Below are 21002 nucleotides of genomic sequence, written 5' to 3' on the forward strand. Positions count from 1 at the left end.
GGTCTTCTGAAATGACAACTTCATGTCAGTCCATGCTATATAGTATTTCCATCTTCATCTGATATACTGACTAGCGTTAAATAATACAGCCTTTTTCTGTTATTGCCTAAAATCAAGTACAGTATACAGCATGCTATATACACTTGTACCAGTGATAGAGAGTAATACAAATAGTCTGTTGCAAACTCTGGTAAAAGAAATGGCAAGCACTCTTTTTATACAACTTAATTGTGTTGGCTATATATGGACCTTTTCCTGTTTTTCATGCCTGACAATCTGCATTGCAGCTATGTTGCTTTTTTTTTTTTTCCCCTCCTCAAAGCTCTTTGAAAGAAAGAACATTACTTAAAATAAGGAGAAAGTAATGCTTATTCTAACACAATGTACTGGTAACCACGTCTGCTAAAATAAGGATTTGCATAGACCAGAAACAAAGGAGCATATTTTTAACATATTGTTACCTGTAATCTACAGTTTGGAATTCTTACAAAAAGCAGATATTGCATCTGATTCATGGTTATGTTTGTTTTTTTGTTTGCTGGGGTTTTTTCCACCTCACCAATCGTAGTCTTTGCTTTTATGGTATAATGTACAAAAAAAATTGTAATCTGCCCAGCTGGAACATAAATATATTGCTGCCTTTGATGAATATCATTAAGTACTAGAGAGCTCTATAATGGTGCTATTGTCATATATATTTGTCTATTAAAATCTCTTAGCATTGATGACAAAGATCAGGTGATTATAGCTCAGTTCATTTTTTTATATTGTATTAATCACGCCAACTGTTCTACAGGCTGAACTTCTAGTGATCATAAGGTACACCTGCAAAATTGCGTATCTCTTCTGTTTCATTTTTTATCTTGAAACAAACTCTACTACAATTCCCCCTAGCATACAAAGTAAATACAGATTTCAGCATTTCTTGCCTGTATTAAGAGTTTAATATAGTATGTGTTATTCACCTAGGAAATCTTCCTTTTTCTGCTTTAGCAATTAAGATTTCTGACTTTTACTGACTTGAATGAGGAATGATCCATTACAACTGCACCAAACAAAACTGTACTGCTCATTTCTGTCAATCACTGCTAATACAATTCTAGAATTTCACCACAAATCTTTCAAGTGTGTTAGATATTTAGACTAAGATATTAGATATTTAGTGTAAGACCTCTCTATAAATAAAAAGCAACAATCTCCAACCTGCAATGACTGAATAACTGACTGAAACAAAGGGAGGAAAAGAAATTGTCATACCGGTGAACTCCGCTGTTGCACATAATGATGTGACAAGCTCCAAGCCTGCTACAGAGTTCGGAAGACACTGAAAGCAATCCAACTCCGGAAGCACTGCATGCCGTGTACGCACAGGCAGCGGTGCGCTTGGATCGGATAAAGGATCCTATCAGTCGGTAAAGTTCATCCAAGCAATTGAGAGGCCTCATCAGCTGCAAGAGAGGAAGAGAGAGAGATATTTAAATATTTGCTACTGAGCACACATGAAACGCTCTTTTACAGTAGGTCATCACAGATGCAGATGGAACGGCAGGGCTGGCTGAGAAAGCTGAAGCCAAATTCCATAACATAAATACAGAGCACACAGTCTTCTGTTACATGACCTATGACAAGTTTTCCGAACTTTTAAATTCTTACCGTCACTGACTGTTTCATTCCCAGTCCTGCCTACAGAAGTGTTTTTCGCTTCAATAAGCCAAATAGACCCATCAGTGCCATTTCCATTAATGGTATTGCCAAAGAAGGGAAGCCACGAGGACGCAACCTACAACTGTACGTACATACAGGAGGGATGCCAAGGCTGGTTAATTGACTCATTGAGAAAATCAGCTGATAATTAAGACAACACTGTCCTTTATTTATACAAATGTCTAGTTCCTAATCCTGATTAAGAACATGGAAAAATAAAAATGAACAGAAGTGACAAAAACATACTACAAAACAAGAACAGTTAACTTTGTGGCAAGACTTAAAATAACCTCAGCATTACCGTACAGAAAATAAATGATCCACCTAGTAAAGAAGGCAGCTTCAAGTGGAAGGCTGCTCTCAGAAGAGGAACATTCAAGAGCCATCTAGCAACGAAAAGTACCATCTCATGGTGCTTTGTGTAAAGGAGATGTTCACAAGACAGTTTTGCAGACCGCATAATTCCAAATTCCCCATTCTCTTTATTCCAGAAACACTTAAAGATTCCAAACCCTCCTGTTACTCAAAGAATGAATCTTTTGAAAGACAGACTCATTCCCTAAAGACAGTTTTAACTAATTAGGGAAATGGCAGCCTCACTTGCTCCTATATGAAGATTACTTCATTGGAAAGCATAGAGGTCAAGTAAATCAATTATAACAATCAACATATTTAAACCTGGGCACAAATAGATTTAACTTGGTTTAGCTCCTATTGCTTTAACGTGCATCCATTTAAATGAATTTTAACTGGTGCCATTTACTATTGCAGAGCTATGGAGAACAGAGCAAAAGTCACAGCCACAAACTGAGATCATGCACTCACTCTTAGCTTGCTCCAATTGCAAAATAAATGCATTAGTTTAACCTAGCATCCCTTGGTCAGATCTGGATTATGAGATGCTTTTATCTTGCCCTTGAACTTTGCACTGAAATAGACAGGGAACAGGTTTAGGGGTAACAAGCTCTCCACATATAGCTAAATGTCTCCTGCTGCACCTATGAGTGTTTAGAAAGTTAAGCTGCTGACTCACCAGGGAAGGAGAGGCACAGGCACGTCCTCCTCCCCTCCCATGTGGTCCAGCACAGACCCAAGAAACAGGAACTATCAGTCTGTTAACACCCATGCTGGATGATATCGACAAAAAATTTTAGTCTGCCATAGGGCTCAGCTGATGATCACTGTACTTCTCAAGCCACAGTAGCTCAATCACTTTTGAAGTCAGTGTAGGCAAGACCCTAGGAACTTCTTTTTTCCCTTACTGGGCTGCAATATGGGCTTTAACTCTCCAACAGTAGGAGAGAACATTACATGAATTTTCATAGCCCCTGGGATCTCTCAGTCACAGAGGTTTAAAGACAGATGAAGGCATTTGAAGAAAGCCGAAATGAGAAGGTTCAGAAGAAAGCCTTCTGAGCACGATGCTGAAGGAGTATTTAATTTGGAACAGCCCTTCCAATTTTCAGAACAAAGAATTTCTGCCTGCACCTGCTCTCCCCCCACATGCTCCTGGAGCAATTGCATTGCTCTGAAAGCACAGTGACAAAGGAAAGCCATGGTTCCCCTTCTCAGATACAGTGATGCCCTCCAGCCACACCTTTTGATACAGAACTACATGGCACCACATACCCCTAAAACACAGGTGGGATGAAATGCTGCAAGAGAGCTCCTCCTTTCCCTGCCCCCCCAGCTTTAAATAATTCAATTTTTTGATGGAATTAAGAAAGTCTCAGGAAAGGATTACAATAACACAGTGTGTAACATGCAAAGTTTAATTAGGCACTTAGCATTTTTATTTACCTTATCTATATAAGCCGCTTTAGATGTTGAATTTGGAGGCAAGTTCGACTTGTCCAGGTAGAATGCCCTGAGAGAACAAACAGAATAAGGCAAAAGCTGTTAATTGTTTAAACTCCTGAACAAAATGTTCAGATGACTATTAGACACTGCCCTAAGGTTGGAATTTTTTTTTTTAAATTTCATGATAAGAGAGGATCAAGGAATAATACATGGGTAAATAGGCACTAATACTCTTTCTTTTAAAGTAATAAGGAACATTTTTCTTGTTCTGGAGACAAACTGTCCCTCTGCCCTATGAAAATACAGTGCAAAATTTTAATCTCTACTTAGAAAAACTGGATCTGAAAATGATTTTCACCAAAGGTTTGTGGCAACTGTCTAGATGTTAATAGTGAGTTTGGGAAACCTGGCATGTAAACAGTGCCTGAGCCTCATGTGCTACAAGCTTTTTTTATATTAGCTGTATATAAGTGCAATAATATCAAGAGAATCCCAAACATGATACACAGTACTGACAGAGGAAAACATACACAAGCTCACAATATAAAAAGAAACAAAAAAGCAAAAACCCTACAAGGGGCAAATATAGATCATACAAGCAAAACGACATTTGCAATGTGTGCACATGTGTGCATGTGTAAATAAAAACAAACTGCCTTTCTTTAGGCACACTTCTTTGAAACTGAATTAGTGCATGAAAGGAAAAGCTAAAGAAAACTGCCATTTACCTGCAGAACACAAATGTGATGGAGAAAGCATACTTACTGTATCAGGTTTCTCCCTTGTGTACTAAAGCTCATCAACCCACATTCTCCCAGTTCCCTCTATAACCTTTCACTTACCAATGAATAGTACCATAAAAAATTTATATAAAATAGACAAATGCAACATGTGCTGTTTTAAAAGATAAAGGTTTGCTAATTTCTGTATGACACAAAGGAGGCTGATATTTTGTACAGAGGACTTCCATGCTGTCTTTCTCTCCTAAAACAGGAAAACTTCTCTTATTTAACACCAGAAAGAAAGAGCTCTAGCAAAGAGCATACGGGAAGCACGGAGCTCTTCTCCTGTCTCCTTCAACTCAGGAACCCTAGAGGATTTTTTTTTTTTTTCTTTCTACCTTATAAGCAAATTAATTGCTCACCACCGATGAGCTATCATTAAACATCTCATAGGCAGAGGAAATATCTTGCATGTATCTGTGATAAGATCACAGTTTCTCTGCCTCTGCAGCATCGCTTAAGAAAAAAAAAACATTGTCCCTGCTCATGGCAGGGGGAGTTGGATTAGATGATCTTTAAAGGTCCCTTCCAACCCAAACCATCCTGTGATTCTATGATCACAAAACTCATTCTGCTGGTTGAACAGCTCCTAAAACCTGCTGGGGCAGCTGGAAATAGAAACACCTAGTAGGCTTCCCTGGCTGGACAAGGCATCCAGTGAGAATCAGGCAACAGCTACCGCTGCAGCAATTCTGGCCAAGGATAAAATAAAACAAAACAACAAAAACGCCACTGAACTATGGAACATGTAGGACAAAACTAGATTCTCCAGCAGAAGCCTCAAGGTATCACTACGATCCCGCTCCAATGCCTGTGCACAAGGAGCAGACCTGACTAAAGGTCGCAGCTGAGCCACGACTCAGGCTGGAACTATGGAGTGTGGTAACCAAATTCTGATTGCAATAAAACATGAAAATAAATACTGAAAAGAATGCATCTTTGCATCCCAACTCTCAAATGACAGGATCACCTGGATCCTCCAGTCATGAAAACATTGAGTCATATAACATACATGGATAAAAATCCCTCTCCCTGCTTTTTATGGTTTTATCCATGAGTGAAGTTATTCACATAGTTACATACTTGTTGGGCAGGGGTGCAGACTGCAGATTTGAATAGCCTTTTATTCTTCAATAATCTGGAATAACTGATAAAAATAATAAAAACATCCAGCCACCTTTAATTCTAGTAGATTTTGCTTCCCACAGCTTTGCAGTTTTGAAAAGCATCTTCTCCCAAATTTAAGGTTTGAATTAATCCCCTCAGAAAGCACAACAAAGCTAATCTAGTTCTGTTATTCCATTAAGCCTGTTGCACAATCCAGAATGTACTGTGTGTCAAAGGAAGCTGGAGACTATTGGAAGGAAAAGAGGTTTGCAGAGAAAATGACTCATAAATCACTTTGAGCAGCCACGGCACATAAAAGCCAGCTCAGCAGCAACAGACCAACCTTTTTCTTTGTTAGCAAAGCTAAAAAACAAAGCATCCCCCTGCCATCCACTCAACATTATCAGACTGAAAGCCTATACTGTTTTTTCCTGCCATGCCACAGGAAAATCTGCTTCATTCAGAGTCTGTTCAGCATTCCCATTCTCTTTCCACTGTTATTTCAGCAAATTCAGCTGCATTAAATGAAACCAGAAACCAAATATAGAACAGTACACACATTAATGGAGTACATGGAAAATAATCAACTCAGGGTACAAAACGAAACAGCATGGACACTAGAATGGGATATACAATTACAGGAATTACTCCATTAATTCAGTCAATTATTCATTAACCTAAAGAACAAACAAAAATCAACTATACACAACATTAATTTTAAATATCAAAATATCCTGTTACAAATGAAACTATTCCCCCCCCACAATCAGATAACACTCCCAGATGTTTCTCAAGTGCTTTATTTTTATTGCTTTTCATAAAAACTGTCTTCAGTATTTTACAGAACATGACAAACTGTGGACAGCATATAAATTTCCAAAGCACTTCACTTAATTACTAAATGCTTGTTAAGGTCCTTAATCATATTTTATGGGAAAAGTTAATGGCAATCTTGGAATGGTGCCCAATTTGGACAATATTTTCTAATCCATTTGAAATGAACCAGAATGAAATCATAGTTCTTTGTCTGCAAATGTGATGCTGGTTTTGCTTCTAAAAGCCTTACAATTTCTCTAAGCTGGAGCAGAAAAGCCTTTATTTCAAAAAAGGTAGAAAATGCAATAGGCATTAAAACTACAGGGGATTATTGCTGTGTTTTGTAAGATATCCCCTATGTAACAATGGCAAATAATGGGACAAGTATCTCAGGGAAACCTTACACTGGAATGAGGTAACACAAGATGAATGCTTTCCCAAGATGTTTTCCCAGAACTTGAGTACAAAGGAGATGCAGAAGTATTGATGTTTTCTTAGTGAAGTGTTTTACAGGGTACCCTCCAAAATTGACCTGGACATGTAAAATCCTGAAAATTTGAAATATTGAAAACTGAACCCTAAGGAGGCTCCAAACCCGTAGACACATGCATTCCTGAGTAACTTTGTACATGCAAATAATTCAAGCAAAGCCAAGTTTCTAGTCTTACTCTCAGTCTGTTGTTTCAGGAAGCCCATAGGGTTATCCTAGATGTTGATCATCTTTTCTTTGAAACAGAAGGATAGTAAAGAAGTAACTGGAGTGGGGGGAGGGGGGAGGGCACGTAATTGGGTTATGGCATTAAATAAAGGCAAGTTGGGAGTTCTGCTCTAGAAAGGTTTTGCTTTGATGTTATAGCAGAAAAGAATTTAGTCTTTTACATTTTATTCATCACTGTGGCATAAATATAAATAAATTCTTACTGTCTTCAACAGAAGGATGGAAATATATTTTAATTCTACTTGATTTTCAATCCCTTGGTCACAAGATATTCAAGACCGTGTAGATAAGCATGGTCAACAACATCACAAAAGATATATCAGTACAGAGGTGCAGAGTCAGGAAGTGCTAGAATTAGTGTCCCTAATTCTTTTCTTCAGCTCAAACTACAAAGCACATATTTATGACATAGATAAATAATATCTCTGTGTACTTGCATATACATGCACACATACTTTTGTATTTCTTTAATAACAATCCTGTGTTCTGCCGTCTGGTTGTTAACTATACAGGTGAGCGTGTGTATAGCACACATTATATATATGTATACACACACATTTGGAAATACATTTTTATATATATATATATATATATATATATATATAAAAATACATATATAAATTCAATTGTTTCTGTAGTACAAAGTGTCCATTGAAGAAAACTATTTGTTGTCACAGCAAACAAATCTAGAACTGTTTTACATGTTCTTTCCACTAAATGGTAAGTCTCAATAAATGATAAAATACCAAGTATAATTACCCTCTCAGCCCACACTAAGACCTAGTGATTTTGAATTATGTGTTCTAACATCTATGTCAGTGATACAATCCTAAGTACAGTGTCATTAGTAGTTAGAGAAAGGTTTAATTGTAACAAGAGAAAACCTTCATGACAGTATCATGATTTTAAATTCTCAAAGAGCATACATAGTAATATTCTGACCTTTCACAACTATTGTGCAAACTGAAGTGCAAAACAGAAAATTTTAACACCATGTGGCTCTGAACTTACCATGGGTAATTCATATTTGATGTGTAAGCAACTCAGTAAGCCCTTCCTTTGTACTTGGCACTGGTGAGGCCGCACCTCGAATACTGTGTTCAGTTTGGGGCCTCTTGCTACAAGAGAGACATTGAGGTGCTGGAGCGTGTCCAGAGAAGGGCAACGCAGCTGGTGAAGGGTCTGGAGCACAAGTCTTAGGAGGGGCGGCTGAGGGAACTGGGGTTGTTCAGCCTGGAGAAAATGAAGCTGAGAGGAGACCTTATCGCGCTCTACAACTACCTGAAAGGAGGTTGTAGCGAGGTGGGTGTCGGTCTCTTCTCCCAGGTAACAAGCCAGAGGGCAAGAGGAAATGGCCTCAAATTGCGCCAGGGGAGGTTTAGATTGGATATTAGGAAATATTTCTTCACCGAAAGGGTTGTCAAGCATTGGAAGAGGCTGCCCAGGGAAGCGGTTGAGTCACCATCCCTGGAGGTCTTGAAAAGAAGTGTAGATGTGGTGCTTAGGGACATGGTTTAGTGTGGACTTGGCAGTGCCAGGTTAATGGTTGGACTTGATGATCTTAAGGGTCTTTTCCAACCTAAATGATTCTATGACTCCTGGCTTACTCCGGGCACAAAGTGACAAACCAGCTTTTGTCAGTCTCTACTATATCTGTAAGCAAACAGAACTGTGGGAAACAGTGCAGTCTATAGGGAGGAGGATGTGACTGTAAGGTGAGACAAGCAAAATACACAGAGAAAAGAGAAGAATAATTAGATTTAGTTATGCACAGAATTACCTACAGTGGGGAGGGGTCTTAAGAAAATTTCAAGAAATGAAACTTAAGGGCTTTCTTGACAACTCTCTGCTTTAGTGGAGTAGACTGGGAGCATAGCTGGGACACAGACTTTCAACCCTGGAAAACCGAATTCCTAAAACTGGACTCTTAAACAGAGGGGCTGATTCTTCATAGTGCTCCTCATTTTCTTGCAAGCCTGCAGCAACTGGCTAAACTACTGGTCTCCCACCAATTTAAACTCTCTCCAGTCTGTGAAAAGGGCATGTTGAGAAATTGGTGTTAGGATGAGTACGAGTATCTGAGGTGCAAACTGAGAAGGATGCTTGCAAAGGAACAGCCCTAGTATCCCAGCAGGCACATCACAGCCCTACTCTCAAACCTTTATAAACACACAGCAGGGGATCATAGAAATGTGAAGACAGAAAGTCATGGATGACAAAAAATGGAAAAAAATACCATTTGCTCTATGTAACACTGCCCACTTTTCACATGCTACTTTTTAACCCGTTTTTCCAGGAATCTAGTCTCCAGCATCTCTACCTACTTCCAAGATTACTTGCAACCACCCTATTTGTGATGTGAAAGGGAAGTTCTTGGGCCACAGACCAGTTACAGCTGCCTTTCTGCTTCTCCCATCATTATCCAACAGCCAAATCCACACTGAACCCATCAGTACTAACTAATTGCTTCCACGTTTGCCTTTCAGGCAGTAGATGTCTCCTTTTTGGCTCCCGATATTCCAGACATGGAATACACTGTTAAAAAAGACAACATGCCAAATAGTCATTGGGTGGTCAGGGTTTCTACTACAGCTACGAGCTGTACAAGCTGCAGGCTTGGGCTGGATTCCTATCAGTGACCAGGAGTGAAAGAAAAGGCTCCACCTCTGATCACTGCGGATACGTGTTCTCTGCATTTGCAGAGGATAAAGAAAGCAGAATGAACCAGATGTCCCCCTCAGTGAGCAAAGACTCAGTATATATAATCTATCAAGACACATAATTTTCAATTTCAGAACATTACCTATAATAAATACTGATCATAGTTTGTCAAAAGCCTAAAGAAACAATGAATTTACACTCACAGAAAGAGCATAGCACTGCAGGAGAAAAAAAACAAAGCTAAATTCAGGCCAGCTGGCAATATCTTTTAGACCAGCTAGACAAATTTAATTTACTTTGTTCAGGATCTCTCTATTCTCTCTCTGGTCTTGCTTCACTTAGATGCAATGAATCTTAATTTCTGTTCTACCTAAAATGCTTCTCATTAAGTTCATCAGGAGACAAATTTAGCTATTATTTCCTTGTTATGTCCTTCAGAGTGAATGCTTAATTTTCAGTCTCTCCTTCATAAAGATTTTGCATTTAGAGAGAGTTCAGCCATGAGTACCTAGTTCGTTTGGAACCACATCCTAAAAATCTAAAAGGCATTAGATTTCCAATTTTTATAGTGATATAAAATACATGATAAATTTGTGTATGTAGCATTGCAGTCCAGTTTTACTGTTACTTCTTTAAACACAAAGCAATGTATCAAATACCTAGTATTGAAAACAGGAAAACAGTTTTTCACCTGCTTTATAAATATCCCACTGCACCGAAAAGAAAATATTTTCACAGAATCATTCTCTGAAACCTGTAACTCTCCTCAGGTTACTTTTTCTGAATTTGATGGCAATGACAAAAACTGTTAATGTTGCTCATTAACATGTTGCTCACTGAAGTGGGTAGACGTGAGGGAGAGGAGGGTAAGACTAAAATCACAGGACAACAGCAGCACAAGGACAAACAGCATAAGCTTCTTAACCACATGAGCAATTTGGTTTGGAAAAGCTTTCCACTGGAAACAGTGGGGGAAGGAATCTGCCAGTTTTAAGGTGGATTTTAATGCATTTATTACAGGAATTGATAGACGATCTGGTCTTTGTGATAACACTGGTATTGTCTTGAGGACCCATCAGTTTGTTCCAGAGACAGACAAGCTCTTTCTTTCATAGTAATTAACTATCTCTAAGTGGATATGTCCTTTATGTCATTGTATGTCATTTATACCAAAGCAACTATTAGAGAATTTTAGTTCAGCCTGAAGCCATGAGTACCATCACATCTATTTTCCGCCTTGACTAAATTATACAGGATACGGAAAACATCAGCCTGCCAAGAAGCCTGCAGCTTGAGAGGCTGCTGTGCATGTATACGTGCGTGTATAAATAAAAAAGATGTTATATTCCTCAGACAGATTTTGTTCCATGCTTGCATAAATTCTAGGGGCAGAAATAGTTTCCTTTTCTTGTCTTTTTAAAAATTAAAAGAAACAAGAAAACCCAACAACATGAAAACCTCATGGATTATAACATCCCTGAATAAAGAATTAAATTAAATTTGCCATCATTCTGTGGAGGGCCACTTATGCCATAAAATAAATACAGGAGGCTTCAGACAGAGAAACTGTTTGAAGTTACATTGTAAATGAAACACTTTAAAATGAGAAATATTACATTCAGCGTAATCAGATGTTCAATGTAATGAGGGTAGTTACCTAAATCATTTGTCATTAGATTCACTGATTATAATTGCTTCCTTAGCGTAACAGACTTGCATTTACCTCCTAAAACGATATCCAAGAAAGCAGCAACATAGGGAAAAAACCCACAAAAATGGCCTTTTCCCTTTACTGCTTGCTTTAATTTTTCTTCTTTTACGGCTGTACAACAGGCTACAAAAGTAGCTGCCAATAACCCTGGACACAGCTGACTTCAAAGAATAGTTCCAAATCACACAGAATGGTAGGCAGGAAGGAAGGAACATTTTTTCCAGACCTTCTTTGTCTATTGATGCACAGGCAAGTTAATTACTACACAGTGGTAATTAGCACCCACACCAGCGGCGGGGATGCATAGCAATCCTCAGCTGTCTTTCCCACAGCATGATCCTATCTTTGGAGTGAAGAACTGGGTCATCATATAGTCAGGGGTGTCACAAGAAAGTGCCGCACTGGGGATAAAATAAAAGTTATGGGAAAGTAGAGCTCTCCTAACTTCAACTTCATCTATTATTTTGCTTATTTCCCTCTGAATATTCCCAATCCAAGCCACCAGCACATTGGGAACCAAATTTTAAAGGTGTTTAGATGTCTAAATGCAAGCATAGGTGCTGAAGAGGCATTAAAAATGCTTATGAATCTAAAAGCCAGTGACTTCACTAATTTCTCATCAGCTGAAAATTATCTGCATAGACAGTTTTGGAATCCAAACAGGTATATTGATGCGCAGTTTTAGGCACCTATATTCCACCATAGTTTGCTCTTGCAGTCAACAATGTGCAGCAAAGCATACTGCAGAGACCCAGAAGCTGGAAGCATACTTGGTACAGCCACAGCTCTGCACCTCACTGAATGATCTGTGCCCTGAACATTCTCTCTGTCTTTGAGATACATCCCTCGTGTGCACAGACAAGTCCAGGAAAAAGCTCTTAAAGAGCACATGTGCCTAGACTTTTCTGATTAAGAAGCTAACCAGGCACACCTGTAGAAAACTGCATTTTAACAGAATGTCATAGGAGGGACCCAATTTTTTCCCAGACAGAGAATTCACAGACCAAAAAAAAAAAAAAAAAAAAGACTAATCTGATAAAATGTCAAATACTCACAGAGAAAGGAAGACTGGAAGAGCAGCTTCCTTACTACTGTAGACTGAAAGTCCCACCCTGGGCCATCAAGTCCAAATTTCTGATAACTTGGACAAACATTACAGAGGTTGTCATTCCTACACTCATCAAGGTCCATTTGAAAAAAATTGCTTACTTTTTGCAGGAAGCTAATCCAAAATCTGATTTCTCTGAGGATAAAAACTGTTCTCATATCCAACTAAATGCTTTATCTTACAGTCACTACTGAGTCCAAGGATTGGCTGAGTTATGGCCATTCAGCTAACCTGTCTGTCAGGGTCTGTCCCAGCTCCCAACAGGCCTGCATTGCAACCAATCTTTTGGTCGCAGTAATGACCATAAGATTTATTTCTATGCAACGTAATAACAACTACCATACTGAATCTCACTCTGCAGGAGAGAGACCTTTACCAAATATAAAAATCGTATTCAAAGGACGGAATGTATTTTAACTGAGTAATTCTTAAAGCAGTAATGCTTCAAAAATTACAATTAAGGTTTACCCTCATGCTTGTACAATTACATGACTCAAGATTTGCAAGAGAATACTTAAACCAACCAAGCAGTCCAAGTAAATATAGTGCATTTGTGAGTTTTCGTTATTCCTATCAGCATTTGTAATAGTGGATTGTAAAATGGATTCAAATACCATTGTGCCTGCACTGTTGAAGCAAAACGGTCTCTAGTATCTGTAAAAGCAAAAGGACTGATTCAGGATGGAAAAAGCCTATTCGAATGGCAAGGAGTACCAAAGGAGGAAGACGGGGAAAAGTGGCAGGGGGCCGGAGAAAACAGAATGGGCTCACTTAACATCAGCCTCTGTACAGGTCAGATACACAGGTTCTTTCTGGTCCTCTTCTAAATTAGAAGACAACTGCTGAGCTATCAAACACGTAGTAATAAAGATCTTTAAAATCTTTGCTGACCTAATTACTTTCACTTGGTTGTACTGCACATTTCTCATTAGCAAACAATTTGTTGAGATTAAATTTACATTGCTGGCAACTACTAGCACAAGCTCAACTTGCAATCAGAATTTGAGCATAACTTTCTTTTCCATATCAGTGTCAGAGAAACAGAGTCGGTGAACTAGAAAAATAAGTGTAATCTGGCTGAGTGTGAAAAAGAAATCTAGCATGATTAAGAATAATCGTGGGCCAGATGCTGAAGATTTCCCAGCAGTTTCAGAAATTTCATAGACTAGGTATTGGTTGTATTTTTTTTAAAATAACATCTTTATCCCAATAAAGGACTTCCTACATATTGCTGGGGTAGGGGATGTTGCCTCAGGAATTGTAGAAAAACCCAACTTTAGCTGGCCTTAGAATAAAAGTTCCCTTATATTATTAATTAGATTCAAATAGCTAGGGTTAAGTCTATTACAGAAGATGGAGGGACATTCTCTCCATTCCACATAAGCATGAAATCCTATAACCGATTTTCAACTGTCTTTCATGCATTCTCATAAAAATGATAATCTTATCATTACTATTTCATAGTTGAGGTAGTATTTGCAAAAGCCCCAAAGCAAGAACCATGAAAGACAGAAGCTCTTACGATGCTCAAATCAGTGTCAAGGAGGACAATTTTGCACCTGGATTTATTGTATCACTTCTGATACTGCGGAAAAGCTGGTCACAGTTCCATAGTTATGAATGAATTTTGCAATAAAAGCAAGGATTCTGCTTCTTGACTTTATATGATGAATAAAGGTTATCCTTCCTGAAATCCACTAAAAACTTACTAATACATCTTTTGATTCATTCAAAGAAATGATTTGTAAATGAATTATTTTAAGGCACACATCAGTATCAGATTTTTCACTCAGAAGACACCACATTCCTCAAAAATGTTCCATGTACTCAAACTTTAACAAGACTTTACCACAAGAAATTAAGAGGTAGCTGAGCAAAGGTACTACTCATTTTTAATTTTACTGTCCTGCTTGGGTACATCCCAAGTTAGGCCAACATCTCTGTCTGTAAGTGGGACCATACACAACGAAGTGGCCTCATCTGTTTCACAGTAGGGCATTATTATCTAAATGCGTCAGGAATAAGAGAAGCTGAACTTGTATCAAGAGTTCTCATCAACGGATGGCTCAGCTGCAGTGTCACTGCCAACCAGTGGTTTCATTCCCACTAGTCCCCATCCTCTTCTCCCACTACTTTTTCCTTTGCTGTTGCTCCCATTTGCTTTCTGCTGCTGTAGCAATGGAGAGATTATAAGATGGTCATCAGATGGTCATTTCACAAGCAAGCAATGCGTTCCTTTTCTACGGAGAAAGAATGGTTTATGGACTGTGTCTTGAATGACTTATTTTATTACTGATTAGGTGGTTCTGCACAGAGGATTTCTTCCATGTGAAGTGTTTAAGATAGTATTATTGCACTTGCGTATGTCTCCAGGCAATATTCAATTTCACTTTTTTGTTCTTCTTTAGAGCAATTACCCAAATGTTAATATCTTCTGCTGCTGTACTTACTTTATTAGATTCTCCTGGCCAAACACCTACACAGGCTAGCAAATGGCAGAACAAGAACGAAGCATCTGCTTTTCTGTTTTTCCTCTTCACATTATGTCAGTGAATTCCTGAAGCTGTTTGTGCCTCATTTAAGAACTGAGTAGAGTTCACCAGAAAGCAAACAAAAAAGTCAATTACTGAATGTTCTCATCAGACTTTAGATGGCTGGAAAAAAATCCAAAATTCTCCTGTTCTTGTGACTGGACAGAGCTACCCAAGGTAATTGTTGTTGAATGCTAACTTTTTCATAGTAACTTCTTGCAAAACTAGGCCTCGGAGGTTAGCAACTGATCAGAGCTGTGAGTCACAACACCATAAGAGGAATGTACCTCATTAGAGCCACAGCATGAATGGAGGTCCTAACACACAAGGTAAGCAAGGTCAGGGAACACTAGAGCATAAAGTCAGGAAGAATTTATTTTAAGGATTTTCACAGGCACTAAATTGGGCCTATTCATAGACAGAACAGCACAAAAAGTCTTGCCTTGTCCAACTGATAGAAATCTCTTTCCAACGCTAGCTGACTTCATCTAGGCCAAAGACTGGCATGACCAAAGCTTTCTGTAAAACTGATTAATAACATAAGCCTTGTCAAATAAATACTCAGAAGGAACTTTTTTTTCCAAATAGGAAGTACTAATACAAGAAGGTGGAAAACAGACTAAATAAATACTACATTTGTCATTAACATAGAAGTGCACCAACACAGATGTCACCAAAAAATGAAATAGTACTCACTGAATACAACTGGCTTTAAAATCACTTTTGCTATAGTAGTGCTTAGATTAAAACAGAATCTAGAGAAATGCTTTTGCAAGATCTATGAAGAAAACCTTCCAAAGACAGGAGTGGACCAACAGGTGAAGGAATTGGAAAGAGAGGCCTTCATTTATCCTCTTTCCCCTTCTCCACTGTCCTTAACTTCTTTTTTTAAACTCCTGTTCTCTGCTGCCTTTAAAAGCTACCTAACAGTTCTAGTGAAATGATAGTGTTTCCATCTGATTCAAGAATCTCAAAAATGAATAGATGCGATTTTACTGCAGTCCTTTGCACTCTTTTTCTTCAACTCACGTGCAAATAAGTGTACTCAAACAGGTGTTTTTCACAGATACAGTGTGATGCAAGGGTGGTCTATGTATACATCTTCATTATTTTACTTCATAACTAATAGATTATTTTGTATACCAGAAATTCTGTCTTTATGTGCAACTTCTTAATGAAATATTTACGGAAATACACAGCTGCATAATCTTTACATATATTGGCAAGTATGCACTCTGTAACCCATGCCCGAAGCTGATGCAAGTATTCAAATATGTTTATATTCCCATTAGTATGGTGGGGGGTGGGGAGGAAGATGCTCAGCTTTGAGGAAAACACTATTTTTTAAGTCCTAGTCTGTAGAAATTAGGTAAATATGGTCTGCAAAATCAGATCATAATGTTTAGCAATTCTGATACTGCATTTGTGATCAAGTAGACATTTCCTTTTCTATATGCATTAGCACAACAATCTGGAGGCAATTACAGCTATAGCTTTCATGAGAAAACATTTTTTTAAAAAGTAACTTAATAATGAAGAAATCAAACAAGTCAGAACCATGAATCTTGGATCTTATTCAATCATGCACCAAAAAACAACCACCATACAACGCACTGCAGTTTAAAGATGTGTCATAGAAACTGAGTTGAAAAGCAGAACTTGGTAAACTAATCGCAGGAATGTTGGTTTATTACCCACCGTAGTTTCTGGTTATACTGCTTGACTTTTTCTAGTGAGGCTGCATTAATCTGAGCTTGAAATTCTTCTACTGAGACACTGTCTCTGTAATAATATCCTTCCATGCTCTCCAATGCTGTGAAAAGAAAAAGGAGAATGGAGAAGAGAAAAATCAGTATTAAATATTTAGTCTTCGCTTTCTTTGTAGCTTTGTTCACACGCTAGTGAATTACTTTTTAACCTTGAGGCTGTGACCCCACTGTGGATTGCTGAGCTGTTTCCGTATGTCATCAAATTCATACAGATCTCTCTTTAAGATTTCATTTACAAGAAAAATTATATTTCTTGCCCTGTGGAAAATATAAAGGAGAGCACTAGTTTGAGTTACGTTGCTCTAATTAAAGTACTCCTGCCCTATGAATGTAAATGGGTTTTTTAGTTCTGATATATCCTGGAAGAAAACAGCAGAATGAGCTGGGGTAGAGGACAGAAAGGATTAATATACCAGCTACTTTCACAGAGGGAGACCTAACAACTTCTTAATGAAGCCCAATTTTGGGAGATGTGGAGCACTTGAATGTCTAGTTATTCCCACTGATAATGTGAATGCCTTCTTCTGGATCAAGTAAAGCAAACTTCTCTGGATCTCTGAAAATGCCCTATAAGCTCCTTTTCAGGGATCAGGTAAGTTTCTAAAGTCAAATACTTGACTATGTCCACCTTTGTTGTATTCACTTCACCAAAGCAAGGATGAACATTGCTGAAAGAACTCAGGAACTAAACAAAGACTTCCATTAAAGGAAGGATCATATGTCCTTCTCATACGATCATTGCACAGAAATTAAAAGGTGAAAAAAATTAACAACTACTATCCATTTTGGGATGCACTTCTTAGCAATAGTTTTCAAAAAAAAGAAAGAAAAAAAAAGAACATTCCACCAGCCCCTGTAATTTAGATACTCAGGGAAGTTTAACCTTTTCTTTAGCCAAGTCAAATCAAGTGTTTGGAAGGTTCTCAAGAAAATTTGGACTGGAAAAATCAAGATCTTCACATTAAGAGGTTAACCTTATTATAACATAAAACACAGGCTCTTCATGAAATAGTTTTTCCGGGGAGAAGCATTAAAAATTTTACAATTAGGAATATTGCCACTTTAATAATCCATACACATTCTAAGAATTCAACACCCTATCAAAAAATGCAAGCAATAAGCAGAGTTCTGATAGAAACATACTGCTGTCTTAGAGCTTCAGCTGCACACAGAATATTAATTCTGCTTGTACTGCTTAATATGACCAGTTAATAAATAATTCATTCATTGTGAAAGAACATGCAAATTGCACTCCCCTTCTGTGCTTTCAGAGTTTGTAACTCTACTTCTGTGCGAAAAACATTAAATTTAAACAGTCAGACTTGCTTCTTAACTTCCTTGGTGCTAAGTCACACCAGAAAGCCCCCACAAAAGTATCTGCTGAACTCCATTTATAATAGCACGTTAGTGCAAACAGAGTTGATAATCCATACTGCTTATTTTACTGGCATAAAGTTGGTTTTATCCAATTAGATTACCCAACCGGGAAACTCAGTCATCTGTCGGGACTGGCTGGAGTACACAGTTCTGCCTTTACAGGCACTGCGGGCACCATGCTCATGGGTGCTGGCAGGAAATCCCACAGTGTGTGCTTCGGCTCTCCCCTTTTTGAAGGGTTTAACATTTTTCTACCTAATATATTAGAAAGCTCTTTTGTAAGGAAGCTTTCCTTACAAACATGTCTTCTCTGCTATTCTTGAATCCAAGTTAGGATATTATGGTGTGAAGGCACAGACAACTGAATGGGAAAAAAAACCTGGAAGGATGGGTAGGCTCAAAGGGTAGTAGCTAATGGGACATGGTCTATCTAGGGGCCCATTACAAGCAGAATACAACAGGGATCTATATTATTCAACATCTTTATCACTGACCTGGAGGAGGTAAGTCAAGTTTGCAGCTAATACCAAACCGGGAGAAGCAGTGGATATACGCAAATGCAGGGCCACCTAGAGAGGGACCTAGGCAGGCTGGAGGAATGGGCCAGCAGGAACCTTGTGAAACTGAACAAGGACAAATGTCAAGTCCTGCACCTGGGAAGGTAGAGCCTAAAGAGCAGCTCTGCTGAGAAGGGCCTTGGGGTCGTGTTAGACAGCAAGCTGAACATGGGCCTGCAGTGTTCTCTGGCAACCAAGAAGGTCAAGAACATCCTAAACTGTATTAACATAAGCATGGGCAGAAGACTGAAAGAAGTGCTTGTCCTCACCTTACTCGACACTCATTAGACAGCATCTTGAATACCGTGTCTAGTTTTGGGCTCCATGGTATATGAAAGCTGATCAGCTGGAAAGAGTTGAGTAGAGGGCCACCAAGATGGTCATGGGGTGGAGCACACGCTCTGTGAGGAGAGGCTGAGGGACCTGAGCTTGTTCAGCCTGTACAAGTGATGGCTTTGGGAGAGACCTACTAGCCAGCTGCCATTAGCTACCACGAGGTCAACAAGAAGACAGAGCCAGGCTCTTTGCAATGGTGGATGCTGGCAGGACAAGAGGCAACGGACATAAATTGAAACACGAGATGCTTCAACTTGATAGAAAGAAAACACTTTTTCACCATTAGGGCAGTCAAGTAGAGGAACAGGTTACCCAAGAGGTTGTGCAGTTTCTGTCCTTGGGTGTTTTCAAGATCCTACCTGATAAACACCCAAGCAACCTGGTCTGATGTCACAGCTGACACTGCTATGAACAGGAGGTTGGACTAGAGACCTCTTGAGGTCCCTTCCAATCTGAATTATTCTAGGATTCTATGAAAAACTAAGCCATTTTAAAACCTTACATAATTAAGAGACTAAGTAGCAATTTTCAATAAATTGAATTTTAATTTTAAATAAAGTATCTTTTAATTAAGCTTATTTATTGCTGAGATCTCAATTCTAATGTAGGAAATAGAGAAATCTGAATGCAAAGAGCAATATCTCAACATTCTCAACATTCTGAATATATAAATATACATAGTATAGCCTGGGTAAATGTTTAAAAACTTTTAAACATGTCTACAGTCCTAATCCTGCAAATATATAGACTTGTAATTTTAGGCATGGAGCTATGCAACACAGAATAGAGCAACACAGAGATAAATAGACTGATGTGCACTGACTTGTGCCTTTGATAGAGTATTCCAAACACATGATTTTCTAAATGTTCCATTTGAAAACATCATAAACCATTGTATTTTAGGCAGGAAACAGCTTTACTCTGTTAAGCTTGGGAAGCAAGAATTCACTTCACAGAGGAACTTACAGAAGATTTCTACATTTGTAGCTAATAAATTTCAGTGAAAGATGGGGATCTACTGAGTTAGTTTGACGGCAGCTCAGCCAAACCTCATAGGAAAGAAGTAAAGAATAGAGTACCAATTCACTCATTAATGAGGGAAAAAAAAACGAAAATAATGACTTAAACACTAGAATTTAACTTCTTATCCAGGACTTCTTACTCTTGGAGTCTAATGGACTATTTTGGAGCGAGATCCTTGAAAATTAAAGAAATTTGTTATGATAAAGAAAGAATAAATCTTCTATATTACTGAAAATTACTAAGCAGATGTAACACTTGAATGAATCTTTACCCTTTTCCTTTAGCTGACTACAAAGATGCTTATCCTAAGACTCAAATATTTTGGGCTTCTGGAAACAGAAAGGGAAAAAATTCTGCAAAATAAGTTCTGTAGCACACTGAATCCCCTCCCGAATCCAAAAAAATTAGTATTTCCAGGATTTCATCTGAACCAAGGAATTTTCTGTTCTCTTTCATGTGCCTTTTTGTCTGCTCTACTGAAATGTGTCTCCTGCCTAGTGTTCTCATCTTCCCCTATGACTGAAATCAATCCGTTCAAAAGAAATCCACTGAAGTCTGTCTTTATTAGTTTGTTTAAAAATCAGACTTCAAGGATCTTATTTTTTAAAAATTGTGTGTTTTAAGTTTACAGTAAGCTTGGCCATTTCTTCATGTATCTTACTGTTTGCTATTTCCTTTACATCCTCCTTATCTATCAGAGACCAAACCCTCCTCGAAACCTTCATTTGTATGCCTGACTTCTGCCTATTCCACATAGACCCTGGAAGCCTTTCGCAAAGTACAGAGTACTTTCAGCTCCCTCTGAAATCAAAGGCGGCTCAAGGCAATCAGCACCTCGCATTCACCATTTCAGTGAATCAAACTCCACACTCCTGATGACTGTAATGACACTGCAGCTAATGCAGGCTGCCTGCAATTTATGAACAGTCTGAGCATCAGTGCCACCATTCATCACTTTGGTAACGTTTGCAATGTCATAACTACAAAAGCCTGAAAATGTTA

At 38.4% G+C, this 21002-nt stretch overlaps 1 protein-coding gene across 2 annotated transcripts in view; it reads right to left on the bottom strand.

Moving 5' to 3' along the window:
- The window catches only part of PREX2 (phosphatidylinositol-3,4,5-trisphosphate dependent Rac exchange factor 2), a 183184-nt gene that overhangs the window by 24615 nt on the left and 137567 nt on the right, over positions 1-21002 (bottom strand). For both annotated transcript variants that reach the window (XM_072852376.1, XM_072852377.1), the window contains 3 exons: positions 16637-16751; positions 3505-3571; positions 1258-1448 (listed from right to left, as the gene is read on the bottom strand). In XM_072852376.1, coding sequence (XP_072708477.1) covers positions 1258-1448; positions 3505-3571; positions 16637-16751 — 373 coding nt within the window. The remainder of the gene's footprint in view (positions 1-1257; positions 1449-3504; positions 3572-16636; positions 16752-21002) is intronic.

The sequence above is a fragment of the Ciconia boyciana genome, chromosome 2 (assembly GCF_034638445.1).
Source record: "Ciconia boyciana chromosome 2, ASM3463844v1, whole genome shotgun sequence".
NCBI lineage: Eukaryota > Metazoa > Chordata > Aves > Ciconiiformes > Ciconiidae > Ciconia > Ciconia boyciana.